We start from the raw sequence: 18689 nt of genomic DNA on the forward strand, positions 1-18689 counted from the left end.
AAAGCCATCTGTGGATGCCTCTGCACAAAACAGGATTCTTGTTTATGGACATAACTTCATTTTGGAAAGAGGGATGTTCTGGGGTTAATACCTATTACCTACAGCCTAGAATGTAGCCATTAAAATATATGTGAGAAAGAGTGAGGGGGGCGAGGGTTTAACAGTCATATACTCAAGAGGAAAAAAAAAAAAAAAAGCAGAAAAGGCAAAGTAGGGCAGCCCACGGGAGCAATTAGGATTTTTTTTTATTCCTGTGTGGATAATATGTGGTTTCATTTAAATAAGAACACAATCTCCATTAACTTAATTTGTAAAAGCAATAACTCCAGCATTCACAGCTAGTGCCCTACTAAGGCATTTTTAGACACATCATTGCTATTTGAAATTAAAAGTGAATCAGTCCTGCAGAGTTAATTACCAGTAAATATAACCTAAAGTAGGTCTCCTACCTGGCAGTGAGCCAGTATAAGATGGTTTTCAATGTTACCTGGACACATTGCAAGATATCAGGTCTACACTTGCAAAGCTGAGTTTGTATGTGTGGCAAATACAGGAGCAGTGGGAGAAATCTTTCACAGCATTCACAGTGATAAACAGATAAAGCCCACATTAAAGGAAACGATTTTATAGAAGTGTCCAGTACACATCCTACTCCCCCAAAACGGAAAATCCTCAGCTCTGTGTTGTTATTGCAGCCTATTCCTCAAACAACCATGTTTACAGAAAGCAAATTATACCTGTTTCTTTTTTAATGCTGAAATACTGGCCACATTTAATTATATAAAGTAGAAAAAAATGGTAGCTAGAAATAAAATTAAATAAAGCCAGCACAAAGAAGTTACTTTCATTACTGGTGCTTTGGAATAATACGTCCTCTGTAATGTTCTCATGGAGGTATGCAGAAAATAAGAATCAGAGCAAAGAAAAAAGAAAAAAAAAAACTCAGAGAGTTATCTGAATTTTAATTAAATATTTGAATCAAGGAAAATGGGAACAGATGAAATCGTAGTAAAAGAGAAATGGTGCATGCACAAAGGGGATAGATCAGTAAAATGACTGCTGATCGTATTTGTGATGAACATATTTGTTTTGGTTTTCTATAAACATTTCAAAGCTTCCCGCAACTCCCATGATTATTCAAATGCGCAAGTGTCTCTAAAATCCTGGCTTAAAATGTCCAGGTGGAGTGCAACCAAAGCCAGCAGTTTTTGTTTCTAAATTACACAAGTAGCTGAGGATGTTTGGTCCCCAATTTGATGTCTTTAGCAGTCAGGATACAGATATATAATCATTTAAAATTACTTTCTTCCCATTTTAATTTTATAGAGTGGTTTCACACAATTTTGCATTTCAAGTATTTCTAAATAAATTTAGTATACCAAAGGTAAAAATGACAAACCTCAAATAACATATTTTAGAACAGATTCCCATTTGAACTGTTCATTAAGCATAACAGTTATTAGACCTTCAACAGACACAATATTAATGTTAAATGTCATGGTAATATATATGAACTTCGTAAAAACAAAGTGTTGCTTTCTAATGTGTAGCTTATCTAAAGAGCACAGATCACTTTGCAGAATCAAACCATGTGATTGATCCATCTTGACTGTGGTTCCATTTGCCAGATAAAGTCCCAATCTGGGGTTTCCTCACAAATTAGGTCAAGAGAAGAAGATCTCTAGGAAGCCAGAGGTGTTTCTGTGTCTCTTTTCCAATAATACAAGGCCACTTCTTCTGGTATCTGGAAGAAGTAAAGTGTCCAGTGGTCCTTTTCTAATGGGTATTGCTTTAGTATACTACATGCCCAATAAGTTCTAGCATCTAGGAGCATGCAATAACAGCTAACTTTAGTTATGCAATCTTGGTATTATTAGTGTTTAATTATATTATGTGCATTGAGATATTTTAAATGTTAAAGACAAAGCAGAACTTATTCTCCTTAGCAATCATTATACTACAGAATATTTAGAGCTACAATCACACTCATAAGGCAAGAAAATCGGTTACTAAATGAGGGTAGCAACAAGTGTGCATGCTATAGAAAACGTGAAACTGGTGCCTAAAATAGATAACCCCCTTATTTGTTTTTGAAATTCTGTTGCTGGCACAGGCCACCAATTATCAAACTGGAATTTTTTTAGTTATACTCAATGGCAATTTTCAGTCTGAGGAATGTAAAAAGCTATTACATATTTTTTCTCACTGGTTAAGATTCTATTTCCTTCAAGATTGACTTTGCTTTATAAAACCCTTTAACAATAAAGGGCTTGAGGCCTAAACGGCAACTCATAGCGGTGTGCACAAATGTGGCTTCACTTTTGGGTTAATATACAAAGGCTAAATTGTAACAGAGACATCATCAAAGATAAATTAGTTTCTAAAATACCTCTTAAATATTATTTCCTTTGGTTCATGCACACTCAAGGCGCTTCATATATATTATAAGACAATGAAGATGGCAATGGTTAAATACGTTGTCAAAGCTCTTTTTCAAAAACAAACGGTGCTGAAATTTATTAACCGGATCTTTTAAAATGCCAGTTGGCAAGTTCTTGAAGTCTCCGGCGTTTTGATTCTAGGATTTATTAAAACACAGAAACAAAGGTGGCCGTCCACTTGGGGGTCCCCATTTCGAAAGAGATCTTGGTTCAGGTACCCCACTGGGGTCAAAGGCGAAATCGCACCGGGTTACTGGATTTCACAGTGCGAGTCTTCATTCGGGCAGGGCATACTTTGGAGGGAAGGAGGCTAGGATGGCCAAGGAAGTTGGAAGCCGGGAATCTCCGGTTCCCTCCAGCCTAAGCCGGGTCACCAGTGCTGGCCGGCGGCGCGGGTGCCCAGCTGCGCCTGGGACACGGCTGGCACGGCCGTGGCGGCGACAGCAGCGGCCGCCGCGTCGCCAACGCCAGGCAGGACGGAGCGCACGGAGCGGCGGAACTCCTCGTTCCTCCACGTGTAGAGCAGCGGGTTGAGCGCGGACAAGGCGCAGCACAGAAGCCAGCTGGCCGCCTGCACGCCCCAGGGCACGGGCAGCGAGAAGCCGCTGGCCAGGCTCACCCACACCAGCGGCTGCGTAGCCAGCAGGAAGACGCAGCAGAGCAGCAACACCGACAGGCCGCTGAGACGCCGCTGCGCCCGCCGCGGGTGCAGCGCGGGTGGCAGTGGCTGAGCCTGAGCCGGGTGCGCAGCGCCGCCAGGGCCGGGAGCGTGTGGGGCGGCCGGGAAGGCGGCGGCGGCGGCGGCGCAACCCGGTAGCTGGTGCAGCAGATGGAAATTGAGGACGCTGACCCGTTTAACGCTAACGCGCACGCGGCGCACGATGCCCAGGTAGCAGTGCAGCAGTAGCGCCGTCTGCGCAAGCAGCGCCGCGGCGGCCAGCAGCGCAGGGTAGTGGACGCGCGGCGGTGTACCGCTGGAACGCGGCGCCCAGGGCGGGAGCAGCAACACGAGGCCCAGGGCAAACGCCCAGGACAGCGCCAGCATGCCCGCCGTGTGGCGCCGCTGGTATAGCGCCTGGTAGGTGGCGGGCGCCCGGGTGATGAGCAGATAGCGGTTCAGGGCCACGAGGCAGTGGGACAGGAGGGACACAGTAAGCCCGAGGCCCAACAGCCCGCCCCGCAGCAGGCGGTAGCTGCCTCCCGCGCCGTCCCAATCCGCCGGGGGCTCTGCAGAACCCGCGGGCAGGAGGCCGAGCACCGCCTCCTGCGGCATCCAGAGGGCGCAAACGCTGAGGTCCGCGGCGCAGCCGTTCACGATGAAGGCGTTGCTGGTAGTCTGCAGCTTGCGGAAGGAAGACACGAGATAAATGACCATGCCGTTGGCCAGCGTGCCCCCGATGGCCAGGCCCGAGTACAGGAGGGACACCGGGATGCGCCGGCCCGCCCAGGACTCCTCTTCCTCGCAGAGCAGCAGCAGCGATTCCCCGGTGGTGGAGGAGGTGGACGTGGAGGAGGAGTTGGTCATTCTGACCAACTCTTCACACCTCGCTCGCTAGCGACGGCTTCTTGCAGCGCGGCCCATCGTGACACTTCCCTGCGGGGAGGGCAACGACATCCCTTCAGTCCTCTGCCACTGACACAAAAGGCTGAAGCAGAATAATGGGCTGGGGGAGGGGGGAGAGGAAGCTCGAGGAGAACGGGGGTGGCAGATGACAGGTATCTGCTTCGGAAATGTCTCCGATGCCCCGGGAAAGGTCTCTTTGCATTCAGCAAGCACAGAGAAGCCGCAGAACAGAGCAACATTAAGGACATTCTCTCCTCCCTCAGCGCGAGCACGCGCGTGCACACACACACACACACACACACACACACACTCATGCACACATGCACTCAGACACTCACACGGGAATATTGCCTTCTGGAGCCCCTAGTTTCCAGGAGAAGGCAGGGATATCCCAGCTGGGGAAAATGCCAGGAGAAAGGGGTGGGGGGTACCTTGCTTTGGGGTTGGTCCTAAGCTGGCAGTAGCAGAGGGAGGGATGCCAGAAAATACCTCCTCAGCAGCAGCATCTGTGGTCCAGATATCAACAGGAGAAACTCAGCTGGGATCAGTGCCAGGAGCAAGTGTCCACTTGTCCCAAGCAGCATCCACGCATATGGTCCTAGGCAGGAAACAGCAGCTGCAGGGAGATTTCTCAGCTGGCAGCAGGGCTGGGGAAAGTAAAGAAAATAGCCAGATAGGTGGGCAGGCAGGCAGCAGCCTCAGGGATGCTTGGCTGCAAAAGCAGAAGCTGAGCTCAAGAGGAGTAGCACCCTATGCTCAGAAGCAAGAGTGGTGCCTGATGTACCGAACCCATCCGAAGCACTCTCTTGCTCAGTTATACATCACCCAGGGAAAAGGCAGCCTTTCCATGCTTAGCATGAATTATTCAATAGCTTCTAACTTGTGAGAAGAAGAAAAATATCTTGCTCAGAAAGTCGTGTAATTAACAAGTTTCTCTGTCTTTTCTTTTCTCTTGCTCTCTTTCTCTTATTTTTTTTCACCCTGCTTCATTTTTCTTTCCCTTCTTCCTTTCTTCCCTTGAGTGTTAGAATTACATATCGTATATCCCAAGGTGTTTCAACCCAGTCCAACACATCCTGGGGGCAAGTTTTTTTCTGAGAGGTAAACATACTCCCAGCATCCAGGATGGATGTCTTCATTCCCACACTTGGGCAAAACAGATTTTTAGGGAGAATTATTTTATATTCTAATTGAAATTCCTTTTTTTCTTTGGTAAGATGAGACATAGATAATTATCCCCAGAGAATTCCCAAGCCTCAATTTAAATCATGATTTACACTGCAGTCGTCTTCAACATCCCGCCACCCCCCATTTTGAACACTTAATCCTTCACCAAGTTTGGAGATGAAATTGTTCTTCTATTTCTGTCTGACTTGAGCTCTTATCATCTTTCATTTGGAGTTTTACTCTAGCCTGCTAACTGGTTTCTGTTTTATATCTCAACCTCCTCATCAGTTGCTTCTAAGATACAGGTCATCTAAATCCCCTCCTCCTTTTTTTGAGTACTCAGAATTTATCATAAATATGTTGGTTGTATGGCTTCACTGTAACACAGGGATAGCTTTAGAGATTCCTAAGCAATAGAGGGCTCTCTGCTTGCGTGCTTCTGGGCCCTGTTTGCTAAATATCTTGGGTCTTTTAGTGGTTTTCATTTTTTCAACCAGTTTTTATTGATGACTTACTACTATGAGTCAGGTACTTGCTAGGTGTTGCTTTCTGTGGGGTTAGCTTTTGACATCCCTGTGAATGTACCAGCCACTAATAGCTGCCTCCTCCCTATGATCTTGTCTGATGCTTCTAATATACTATGGGCAGGTGTGATAGATTGAATCATGTACCACAACAAAAGGCATGTTCCTCATCTGCATTCCCATGGGTGTGAACTCATTTGTAAATAGGACCCTTTGAGGAGGTATTATCAGTAAAATGTATACTGATTTGTGAATAGGTTCTTCAAAGATCCTATTTAGGTGTGACCAACTTAATCAGGGAGGAGAGAGCCTTAATCCATATTACTGGAGGCCTTATAGAGAGAAACCAGGAGACATGGAAGCCAGAAGTCAAAGAAAGCCACAGGAGAAGACCAAGGACATCACCATGTGACAGAGAACTGCCATCACCAGAACACTAAAGACTTTAGGGAGAAAACATGGCCTTGATGATTCCTTGATTTTAGACTTCTAGCCTCCCAAACTGTGAGCCAATAAATTCTAGTGCTTAAGCCACCCAGCCTGTGATATTTATTATAGCAGCCCTGGCAAGCTAAGACAGCAGGGAAACTAAATATCACATTTTATTGGCATCAGATGCAAAATAACACTAAATAGACTCTGATTGAGACTGAGACTCTCCTGTAAACACAGCTAAAAGGCGTGGGTTTTGGCAGCAGTCTTTAAAAGAAACAAAATGACTTGGAGATTTTGGTTTACTTGTGACTGTCACTTATTTTCCAGATGGTAATTTCTGGATAGGAAGTCTTTGGATAACTGATCTCTTACTCTTACATTCCAAAGCAAAGTTTCCAGGATTACAAAAGAAGTGGCCAGATACCATTTTCATGACCATTGCCCCTGCTCCCAGCTCAAGGATGTACAAAGTTGAGGCTGGTTAGAAATGAGAGAATTCCTTTGTAAAATGTTAGTGTGCTGAGACATTTTCCCTCATCACAGCATAGCAGAGGGAAGGAAGGTGTTTTCCTCTCGCCTCAAGCTGAATAAGAGGAGCCACAATGGAACTTAAAGAAACTGATCTGACTTCTCTGGGAGTTTAGGATACAGTGAATGTGCCAGACCCATACTTAAACAAGAGCCTTTGTGGGGCAAACTGTCAAAAAAAACCTGAGACTCACTGTAATGTTTCCTAGATTGTAAGCTCTTACAGCAGTCACATCTATTCCTGAACTTTTCCTGTTATTTCTAAATTCTGAGATGCTGTGCTCTTTATGTATAACAAGGTAGTTCCCTGGAAGTTCAGGCGTCTGTATGACACCTGAGTCTCAGAGTTAGAGTTCCACAGCTCTGAAAGTCAGCAGTAGTCCAGGGAGCAACCGTTAAAGAAGCTGAAAAAGAGATCAGACTTCAATTAGAGATACGAATGAAAGAGACTTGGTTAGGACTAAGGTAAATCAGAATTCAGGGTAAATTCAGGTTTCTGTATTTTAAAACTTCAACATCTGTGTTAGACCAAAGGAAGGATGTTTATTTGGTCCAAAATTTAAATTTTCAATAGCACACTATCTAATTTAACCTGTCTGGTCAGTTTATTTAAACAACCTAATTACATGGAACCTAGAATAGGGAATGAGATTTTATTAGTCTGTACTGGTTAATGTAGTACCTGGATCCATTTCAGAGTATTTTGGGCGTACAATAAAAAAGTATTTGCAAAGTCCTCTTGAGGGACTGGGGGAGAATGTGGATTTATTAAACTTCCCCACCTGGGTAATTCCTGATGTTCTCTCAATCATTAGGGACTCCAATTTAATAAGCCAAGCCTTTGATCATGAGGCTTGCCCTTATGAAACTTATTTCTGCAATGGTGAAGCTAGGCCTGCTTGTAATTGTGCCTAACAGTCACCACCAGAGAGCCTCTTCTGTTGCTCAGATGTGGTCTCTCTCTTTAAGCCAACTCTGCAAATAAACTCACTACCCTCCTTACATCGTGGGACATGACTCCCAAGGATAAGCCTGTCCCTGGCAGCATGGGATTAGAATGCCTTCTTGACCAAAAGGGGGAAGAGAAATGAAACAAAATAAAGTTTCAGTGGCTGAGAGATTTCAAGCAGAATCGAAAGGTCATTCTGGAGGTTACTCTTATGCAGGCTTTAGCCAGATATTGCAAACTACCACATAATGCCAAGCCCCAACCAACAGTATCCTGAAAATGCTAAGGAGTGCTCTGGGCTCTATCAAAGTCTCTATAAAAGTTTTTCTTAGTAATTTTATATTTTCAAAACTTAAGTCCTCCAGATTGATCCCATGCCAGATAAACCTGAAGCCCAGAGGTACCAGTCTCTCCAAGAACATCAGCCAGTTTCATGCCTCTACCCCATAAGGTCAACACCTCTTTCCAGTATGAAAATGTTAAAATGGTCATTGCCCAGGTATCCCTGAAGATCGAGAGAATGATCAAATGAGAGAGAGGAGGTGTAACTGAGAAATTAAGATTCAACAAATGACTGTGACTATTAATTTATTAGATAGATATTTCTTTTATTGTCTAGTGTTTTAGAATAGCCAGAAGGAAATACCTGAAGTTGTTGAACTGGAATCCAGTAAACCTGATCTTTGATAATGATTGTATAACTATACAACAACAACAACAACAACAACAACAGCAACAAAAGTCAGTTGCCTGTGTTTGTATGGATCCACTTCTGGATGTTTTGTTCTGTTCCACTGATCTATGTATCTCTAACAATACTACACTGTCTTGGTTAACCTACCTCTATTGTAAGTCTTAAAATTGGTTAGAGTATAATACTAGTGGTCAATAAGAAGGGGGAGTAAGGGAGATGGATGTTTGGAGTTTTCTTATTTCTTTTTATTTATTTTTCTGGAATAATGCAAATGTTCTAAAAATGATCATGGTGATGAATACACAACTATGTTATGACACTGTGAACATTGATTGTATACTTTGGATGGATTGTATGGTATGTGGATATATCTCAATAAAATTACATTTAAAAAAAACCAAACACCTAAGACTAAGGAGGAAGTTGAGTAGCCAGCCAGAAGAGATATTGCCCATGTTAAGGAAACTGCATGTGATAGCTTCTTGGTGATAAATGTCTCTCAGGAACCCACAAAAAATACCTAAATTAGAGTCAGCTTTAATCACTACCACCACTGCCACCACCACCCTCAGAGCCAGAGAGCACTAGTGCCAGATCAGGATTGTATCAATCACGTAAGACCTTTCCTATCCCTTACCTCACATCCTTCTCCCTACTTCATTCCTAGGAAAGCCAGAGGCAGCCTAGTGAGTGAGGGAGCCAAGATTGAAAATGTAAGACAAAAAGAATCGTAAGATATTAGTTATCTATTGCTGCATAACAAGTGGCCCTAAAACTTGGCAGCCAAATACAACCAACATTTGTTATCTTGTACAGTTTCTGAGGTCAAGTACTTTCTAGATGCGCTTGCTGTAGGGTTCAGGTATCTAGGAATAGCATGGTTCTGGCTCAGGAACTTTTACAAAGTTGCAGTCAAGCAGCAGTCATCTGAAGGATTGTCTGGGGCTGGAGGAGCCACTTCCAAAGTAGCTATATGGGCCTCTCCAAAGGGCTTTTCATGGTAGCTGGCTTCCCCTAGAGTGAGTGATCCGAGAGAGAGAGAGAGAGAGAGAGCGCAGCCACGAGGAAGCTGCAGGGCCTTATATAACCTAATCTCAGAAGTGACATTCATCACTTATGCTGTATTCTGTGATCACACACAGACCAACTTTGTACATTGTGGGAGGAGACTATGCAAGGTTTTGAACACAGGGAGGCAGGGGTGCTGGGGGTCCTCTTGGAGACCTGAGAAGAAGCCAGCCACAGGCTCTTTTCCTGCTTGGTAGTCAGCACAAAGCAGGGTAAGAAAAAAGAGAAGCTTAAATTGGAATTAACTCCAGAGTTAATTATTATAGTCGACCAGTTACCTTAAGTATCAAAATGGTAATAAATAATTATTATTACACTAGACCAGATGCATCAGTTATCAAAATGAGACCATTCTTGTGACTGAAAATTACTGGAGGTCTTTTTATTTTCTAAAAGCGAGAAGCCTACTCCAGATCTCATCCAGTGGCAGTGAATGAGCATATTTGCATCATCAGTGGAGAGTAGGCAAGTAGAGGGCAAGAAATGAAGTTGTTTCTTGATTGCAATCATTCTTATTTATTTCATGAAGTGTTTTCACTCTTTTAAAAAAGTGTCTGGGCTATTTTTGAACATTTAGTCTTCCCTATGAACTTTAAGCTTAGATTGTCTGATTCTATGAAAAATTGCAAGGGTATCTTGAGCTTGTACTGAATTCATATATTCATTTAGAGACTGGAGGGTGAGAACAAAAAGGAGTACCCATTGACATCCATGCCCTGAGTTCTGAACTAACTCAGGAAAAAAGACACAGGAAACAGACAGATGGAGGCCAAACTGCCAACTTTATTACTGATAAAACTGACTGGAGAACATGGCTTATGAATTCTTCCCCCAGAATCAGGTGACTTTATCTACCCAGGCACAGCAGCACTGGACAATCAAGGGCCTGCCCCCAAATTAGAAAGCAGCCTTGCTGCTTGAAAGCTAATCCAAAAGGGAACAAAGAAGGTGCAGAGATGAGTCTGTCAATTTCCTGCCCTCAAACTCATCTATCAGATAAGCCCCGCCTTTATTCCCCTGGGAGATGTGAATGGCAGCATGGAGAGAAACTGGATCCTTTCTTCCCATACATTTCTCAGCTGAAAGTAGAGGGGAAATTCCCTCCCATCTGTAGCGATATTAAGAGTGGTATGTGTGCTTCTTCCCCTGGCAAAAAACTATTGCATTTTCCCATCCACAACCATCCATAATATCCCTTTATTCAGTTCTTGTTTTACACCCTTTGGTAAAACGTGAACATTCTCTACACAGAACATTTCTGATGTATTTTTTAAAAATATTTAGTACTCTTTGTTGCTACTGTGAATCAGATCTTTTTCTATCCTATTTTTTATTTGGTTATTCTGGCTATTAAAAACCTTTCATTCTTGTATGTTAATTTGTATCCAGATATTTTGCATAATTCTTATTTGTTCAAATAATTTATCCATTGACTTGGATTTTATCGATAAAGAATTATGTCATCTATAAATAACAACTTTGTCTCCTCCTTTCCAATAATCACACCAAATTTCTTTTTCTTATTTTATTTCTTTGGCTAGATTCTCCAGTCCATTACTGAAAGTAGTCAAACTAAATGGGAACGTTTCTAACATTTCATCACCAAATATAGTGTTTGTTGCAGTTTTCTAATATATTTTCTATCAAGTAGGAAACATTTCTATCTAATTCTAGTAAGAGTTTTTTATATGAAATAAATTACTTTTCCTTTAACTGCTAATATAGTGGATTACATTTGATGTTTTTAAAAGTTTAGTCCTCTTTGTATTCCTGTGATAAACCCTGTTAGGTCAAAGCGTACTGTCCTTTTTAATAGATTGCAGAATTATTTTTGCTAATAAATTTTTTAAGATTTTTGCATCATAAATGAGGCCTAATTAATGTAATTTTCTTGTGCTAGTCTTGTCCTTCCTTATTCTGAAAATTATTCTGAAGTTACAAGATTAAAGGTGTCTTTTTGTCTGTTTCTAGAAAATTTTTATAGGCATTGTGGAACTTATCTGCAAATTCTCTCTGGGCCTGGTGACAATTTCAGACAGAGATCTTTGCCTACCATTTTCATTTCTCTTAGGGTTATTGGTCTATGCAGGCTCAACTTTTTTTTTTTTTTTTTGAGGAATTTTGATTATTATATTTTTCTAGAAAATTATCTGATTTCTATTTCCATTGACATTTTATTATAATATATATTTTAATTGTAAGATACTTATTATATGTTGCAAAAGGAGATGTGGTTTAAATAAAATACATACCTATCTATTTATCATCACATCTATTTACCCATATACATAAATGTATTGAGCCCTTATTATGTGCCGGACAATGAAGGTATAAAGATAAATAGCATCTATTCCTAGCATTCAAAGAGTTCAGTCTAGAGGAGTAAGCATAATATATAAGCAAAATAGTCATAAAGTAATGTGCTAAATGCTATAACAAATACATAAGATACTGCGAGACTAGTCACAGAAGAAGAAATGCGTAACTGCCTAGAGGTCAGGAAAGTCTTCGAAGAGGAGATGATGTTGAAAATTGAATGGAATCTTGAAGGCTGAGCCCTTAGAACTGGCACTAATTGCCACTGTGACCATCCCCTGGCACGGGGAAGACAGGTATGCTGGTCTAAGCATAAATACACAACCTTTCCATTTTTATTTTATAGGCTGGATAAGGATATGGAGAGGGTGGAGAAGAAATGGGAGAAACAGAGATTATTTAGTTCTAACACAATATGAAAAGTGCTAGAAAGGAAAAATGTTCAAGGTGCTACAGAAGTTTAGAAGATAAAGCAATTAACTGTGCTGAAAGAAGGATGGGGGCAGGGTAGCTCTACAGAGAAGATGGTGTTGAACTCAGCTTTGAAAAATGTGATGAGCTTTTCCAAGGAGTGTCAAGAAACTGGAGGCAGGATATTCCAAGTATAAAGTCCCAAGGGAATGGGTGCTGAAGAGCATGGAGGCCTTCTTCAAAGAAATCTCTGTCTTCTTTAATGAAATTAAACTCAAATATTCCAAGATTGGCAAGATGAGCCATATCCATTGCTGGGTTTCATAGCCCTAGAATGTTTTGGGAGATTCTCCTCCATCTTGAAGCTCATTTTGTGATTTCCACTGCTTCTGCACACTAGCTTATGAGGATGGTGCTCCTCTTTAATCATCACTGTAGCCCAAGAGTGAACACATACTCCTCTCTTCCATTATATATGAATGAGATAGACTGAAATATTTAAATACTTTACTAAATGCCAGAAGAAGATAGACAATAAACAGAGTGATGTGAAATCAGACAAACTGGTTTACAAAATATACTCATATTCAGCTTCTGATCCATATAAAAATATTTACCAGCCTAAACTGCTCCCTTATGTCCCCTCTAAAGACCTCTAGACTCATTAAATGCAGATCCAAGAGAGCAGGACTCGAGAAGAGGACGAGATTTCCTTTCCAACTGGCCAAAGTCCACCCATGTATAAAATTGCCTACTGGGTATTTTATAGACATCTCAAACCCCAAATGTCCAAAACTGATTCCTTCATCTTTCCAAACCAGTCCCTCCTTTTCCTGTGTTCCAAATTTCAGTGAACAGTATTACCATTATCCTGATGTGTAAGCCAGAATCCCAGCTGCCATCTTTGATTCCTTCCTATCTTCCTCCCTATATCCATCAATCAGCAAGTGTCATCATTCTATCACATTAACGTTTGTTAAATCTGTTCACTGATCTCTATTCACTCTGCCACTGCTTTACAACAGGCAACCATCATCTCTTCTCTAGATCATCCCCACGAGCTCCTAACTGAACTCTACTTGCAATCTTGCCTCCCTCTAGTCAAAATGATCTTTCTAAAACCCCAAAGTCTTAACATCGTTCCACATGTTAAATATTTTTATTTATATATGTCTCCCCACTCCCTATTGTAATATACATTCTTGGGAAGGAGGAACCTTGCTTTGTTCACTGCTTTTATCAGCAGCATCCAGAATAGTGCTGGACATAGTAGACCTATAATCAATATTTGTAGGGGAAAAAAAAATGGTGAACAAATGTTACTGTCTTACTTAAAACCCTTCAATGGCCCCTCTTGGCCTCAGGAGAAGTAGCAGTAGCAGCATAGCTAATGTTATTGAGTGCACTCCATGTGTACAAAGCATGGGAATTTTTATCTGTTGTTTTATTCAGTCCTCACCCCAGGTCCACAAGGTAGCCAGGCTCACCTCTTAATTTGCTGGGTCAGGGCAGGAGTCCAGATGGAGGTCCACATGCCATATGTCTAAATATCTCAAATCATAAGTCAAGCCATTGAAATGTTAAATAAAATACATTCTATTTTCCTACCTTGACAAATATATTTTCATGACAACTGGAAAGCTAAGCTCCAATTTAGAATTTTCAGTCTTCTTGGAGATCAATGCTACTGGAATATAACAGCTTTGGAGAGCTTGCCTCTGACCCATGGCTCCCTTCTTTTCCCAACCCCTGTTGTCATTACAAGCCAGAGGGGCCTCATGTTTAAGGTTAAGGGCACTCCAGCCTGCCAGTCCAGGTCCCATCCACACCCCTGTCCCACAGCCACCATTTGGCAAACCCTCAGACCTGGGATTGCACCTAGAGAGAACATCCAGCCATCAGGAGGACAAATCCAGAGAGAAGGCCCACACAGACCTTGGAAATTTGCTCATGGCCACTGGAGCAGAGAATTCTGGAGTCCTGGTACCAGATATGACCTAGAAATGGGGTTTGAGCTCTAGGTGAAATGAGAAAACTGAGGCACAAAGAGATTAAATAACTTTCTCAAAATCACACAGTTAGAAAGTGGCAGAACTCAGATTTAAACTCAGTTATTAGCCCCATACTCAACCAATACACTACACTGCCTCCCTTGGCAAAGTTTCATGTCCTCCCTTGGCAAAGTTTCATGGTTTAGTGTTGGGGACAATTAAGGTAGCATATATAATATTCACCTTCAGCGATACCGGTAACATGCAACATGGCCGCCAGGGCTGATGCAAGAACAGCCTAAGCTATAATTAGCCTTCTTCAAGGAAGTAACAGTAGTTCCCGCCTAAGCAGTAGCTAGTTCGCGCCTAAACAGTAGCCGCCCATTGGCCATCCACCCTAGCAACAGCAGCCACCAATCCCAGACCGCCACTTGTTGTTACTAGCCACTCCCTCCACCCTTAGAGTATATATACCCTGCCTCTTCAATAAAATTTTGCAGCTTGATCAGAAACCTGTTTTGCTGTCATTCTTCGTGTCTCTTGTCCCATACCATTCTTCCCTCGCAGGAGTTAGAGCCTCGGTTGAAAGTCCCGCGGGCCAGGACAACACAAAGAGATTAAATAACTTTCTCAAAATCACACAGTTAGAAAGTGGCAGAACTCAGATTTAAACTTAGTTATTAGCCCCATACTCAGCCAATACACTACACTGCCTCCCTTGGCAAAGTTTCACGTCCTCCCTTGGCAAAGTTTCATGGTTTAGCTGCTGTAGATTAAGCTACTACAACACAGAGACTGGAAACTACAGTGGCACCTCTACCCCCCTAAAAGAAAGATAATAATTTATTTCTCTTGCACATTGACAGTCCAGGTGTGAATAAGCCATACAAGTGGACCACAGATGTACTCCATAAAACAATCCAGAAACTCAGGTATCTTCTCCTACTGCTCCACCATCCCCTAGGGCAGTGGTATTCAAAGTGTGCTATCTAGACAGCAACATCAGCATCGCTTGGGAATTGATGCTAGCAACTCATTAGAAATGATTCTTACTTACTACAATTAGAATTACTGGGGCTGAGGCCCAGCAATCATGTTTTTAACACACCCTCCGGTGATTCTGATGCACGCTAATGTCGAGAATCACTGCCCTAGCATGGGCTACAAGGCTGAAGCGGTTTCATCACTACCACATCCACATCACAGCCTATCGAGTTACAGAAGGAAGAAATGGAAGGCAGCCAGCTTCTTTTTTAAGAATGTGACCCAAAAATTTCACACTCACTTCTGTGCACACATCAGAACTCTTGTCTCATGGCTGCTCCTTGCCACAAGAGAAGCTGGGAAATGTCCTCTCTAGCTGAGTGGCCACAGGCCCTGCTGAAACTCAGCAAGGGCAGGAAAAAAGAAGAGGGAGGGAGTAACGAGCAGAGTTACACAGGCTTAACCCTGCAATTAGCAGGTTTAAAATATGGCTGTCCTAGCATTTGGGCCCTATAAGCATGGTCCCTAAAGCCTATCAGCTTTTCAAGACCCTTTGAAAATGTTTGATATCCAGGGGGAAAGAAATTACTAGCTCTGAAATATAAAAAGAAATTATTAAAATAGAAATTAATATGCAATGAAATAATCAACTGAAACTCATTATTATTCATAAATTATCTCATGTGGAATATGTGTGACCTTTAATAAGTTTGTTGTTGCAGTATGTGTGACAGGGCCTACAGAAGTTTTAAAACAACCCTGCATAAGTCCCTACATGACTTCTTACATTCTTACCTCTCCATCTCATCTTTCCCTCCTCCAAGTCTACATCAGCCAACACTCTACGACTTACCATTCCTGGAGTGTGTCTTGGTCCCTCCTCTTTCCAATCCAGGTGTTGTTTGCTTGTTCAGTACATGCTATTCCTCTGGCCCCTCACTGCCTTTCCACAATCTTCCCCCACTCTTGTCCTGCTGAATCCTACTCATCTTCCGGGTCTGAGGGCAGACTTTACCTCCTGCACAAAGAGTCCCTCTTGATGCCCGATGACCAGATTGTCCAGCCCATGTCCACCTAAAGCACCTGTGCATTTTGCTGCCATAGCCAGCCTTCCTGGTTATTCCCTCTCCCAGTGGTAAACCAGTCAAGGGCAGGGTTCTTTTTGGGCAGAGCAACACATTGTAAGTAGTTAATGAATGTTTGTTAACCAAATAGGATTCTTAGGAACTTCTGACATGGGATCAAGATTTCAATCTCTTTATTTCTCAATAGATATAACTAGCATTAGTCACACAGCAAAACATTATTATTGATTGTTCTAAAATACTTTAAAAGCTACATATAACTACATACTCCAAACTATTTTTAAAGTGAGCGCTTGTCCCAAACACACACACACACACACACACACACATACCCAACTCCACACCCACCCCGGACAGGATCCCAAATGGACTTTATTAGTACTGAATTTCATAATCCACCAAAAGATGATATTGCAACCATTTCATAAACATTGGAAAAACACAGTATAAGTAGTAGCAATGAATCATTGCTCATTTCTTGTTGCCTTCCCTCCCTGCTATTAGCCAAACCACAGAACAATGTCTCTAAGCACAACATTGGACTTTCTAAAATCCCAATTCAAATCCCAGCTGTGTTTTCTCAGATCTGGTCTCTCATATATTACACAACTGATAATTGTGTTGGTATGGGTCTGTTTGGACTGTATTAGATGTTTTTCAAAAGAACTACATCTTCATGGTGTTTCATAGCCAAGTGTAGGAGTAATTCAGCTGCAGTTAAGACACACTGCTCTTTGGTATACTCCTCCTATATCACTACCATGGTGAGCCAGTGTTGCTGAGGCAGAGGCATTGAGTCAAGTTTGATAGGGCAGAAAAAAAAACTTGAGAACATTATTACAACATTCCATGTACCCCAGGTAAAGGCCTTCAGGACAGAATAAACTATAAGTCGTTTCCAGCTTCATGAAACTATACTTTCACAATTTCTAAGAGCTGTATCATGGGGCTTTATTGTCCTGGTGAATGCTCACATGCACCTGAATTGTTTTCAAGTTTTTTTTTTTTTTCCTGCTGTGGCTCGCCACGGTAGTGATATAAGAGGAGTGTGTCTTAACTGGGAGCAATTTCGTCACCCAGGGGACATTTGGCAATGCCTGGAGACATTTTTGGTTGTCACAAGTGGAGGGAGGGTGCTGCTGCTGTCCTGCATTGTGCAGACAAGCCCCCACAACAAGGAATTATCTGGCCCAAAATGTCAACCCTGTTGTGCAGATTAAGAACTCAGGGTCGAATCCAAGGCCTGTTTGTTTTTAGCCATGTGACCTTTATAGACCGCAATTTACTCCTTTGTAAAACGGAGATAATGTTATCTATCTCTGAAAGTCTTCTAATGATTAAAAGAGGCAATTTATGCAAACAGCTTAACTGAGTGGCCAGCATATAGTATATGTGCTGCACATGCAAGTGATAATGGTGATTCCTATCCTGGGGTGGGGGTAGAGGGCAGGAAGGGGCATGTCCCTCATGAAAACAAATTTGAATTGTTGGGGAAGAAAGGAATTATGAAACACAGATTCTGATAAACCCTAACTCTCCCCCCACTGAGAATCCCTGCCAAAGGTTATGGGCAGTAAAATGTAAACACTTTAAGTGAACTGTGAACTTCCCTAAATTTATGTGCAAAAAATAAAAAAAAAAAAAAAAAAAAAAAAGAAATGTGTGAGTATATTTATGCATTTTTCTGGAGAGAAGATTGAAGAATTTTATTAACTGCTTGAATGTTATAAACCGTTGGTGTCATCCCGTCTCCTCATTTTATGGAAAAGAAAACTGGAAGCCAAAGAAAGAAAAGGACTTGCCCAAAGTCACGCCCAGCGTGAGGGAGCTGTACCTTGACTCAGTTGGTCCCAGGACACTGACACAGGTGGTGTCACCTGGGCTGAGAGATGGTATCCCAAACACAAGTCCTCCCTCTAGTCCTGTTAACTTATAAATCTCTACATTTGTCTTAGAGTTAATTGAACTGTGACCTTCCAATTTTTGTACCAAAATCACATAGGTCAGGCTCAGTACTACTGGCAAGGCCCAGGAATCTGCATTTTAACAAGCTGCCCAGGGGATTCTCTTCTACTCTAGTATTTGAGAATTGTTGAAGTGGAGGATATTTAGACTGATCTTGTTAGTTTTTCAGTGTTGATTTGTAAAGTTGCCAAGGCATTTCTTTTCTGGACTACATTTTCAGTTTTTCCAGGAAAACCAATTTGAGCTAAAATTGCTTTGGCTTGGTCTCTGTCCAAAAGTGATTTTTTTCCAGTAAAGGGTTTAATATAGTTTATTTTTAAAAACCTACTTTAAAATATTTCTGTCTGATAAAGATAGGAATTGGATGGAGAGGGGAAAGGGTTCTCAAGCATTTAGAAATTATTTCAGGTAATTTAAATGATGAGATCAAATTGTTTTAAAAGAGCTGTGTGTGTGTGTTCTCAAATATAGTACTGATGGAGAAAAAATGACCATATACTCCTTGGCACTTGGCCTTAATTATCATTGCTAATTGGAATAAAACAGGATTAACAAGATCATAAGTGA

General features: G+C 41.9%; 1 protein-coding gene across 3 annotated transcripts; it reads right to left on the minus strand.

The window, feature by feature from the left end:
* Positions 1–228: 228 nt before the first annotated feature.
* GPR88 (G protein-coupled receptor 88) lies at positions 229–16173 on the minus strand. 3 transcript variants are annotated; one of them, XM_037826537.1, is made up of 3 exons: positions 15926–16173; positions 4495–4652; positions 229–4035 (listed from the first exon to the last, which is right to left on the minus strand). In XM_037826537.1, exon 3 carries the CDS (start codon positions 3964–3966, stop codon positions 2812–2814), a length of 1155 nt encoding a protein of 384 aa, XP_037682465.1. In that variant the 5' UTR covers positions 3967–4035; positions 4495–4652; positions 15926–16173; the 3' UTR covers positions 229–2811. The 3 variants fall into 3 exon arrangements, with proteins under 3 accessions (XP_037682465.1, XP_037682464.1, XP_037682463.1); XM_037826536.1 differs by lacking the exon at positions 15926–16173 and having other exon boundaries at positions 4437–4876; XM_037826535.1 differs by lacking the exon at positions 15926–16173 and having other exon boundaries at positions 4495–4875.
* Between the last annotated feature and the right edge of the window lie 2516 nt (positions 16174–18689).

Source organism: Choloepus didactylus, chromosome 2 (genome assembly GCF_015220235.1).
Source record: "Choloepus didactylus isolate mChoDid1 chromosome 2, mChoDid1.pri, whole genome shotgun sequence".
NCBI lineage: Eukaryota > Metazoa > Chordata > Mammalia > Pilosa > Megalonychidae > Choloepus > Choloepus didactylus.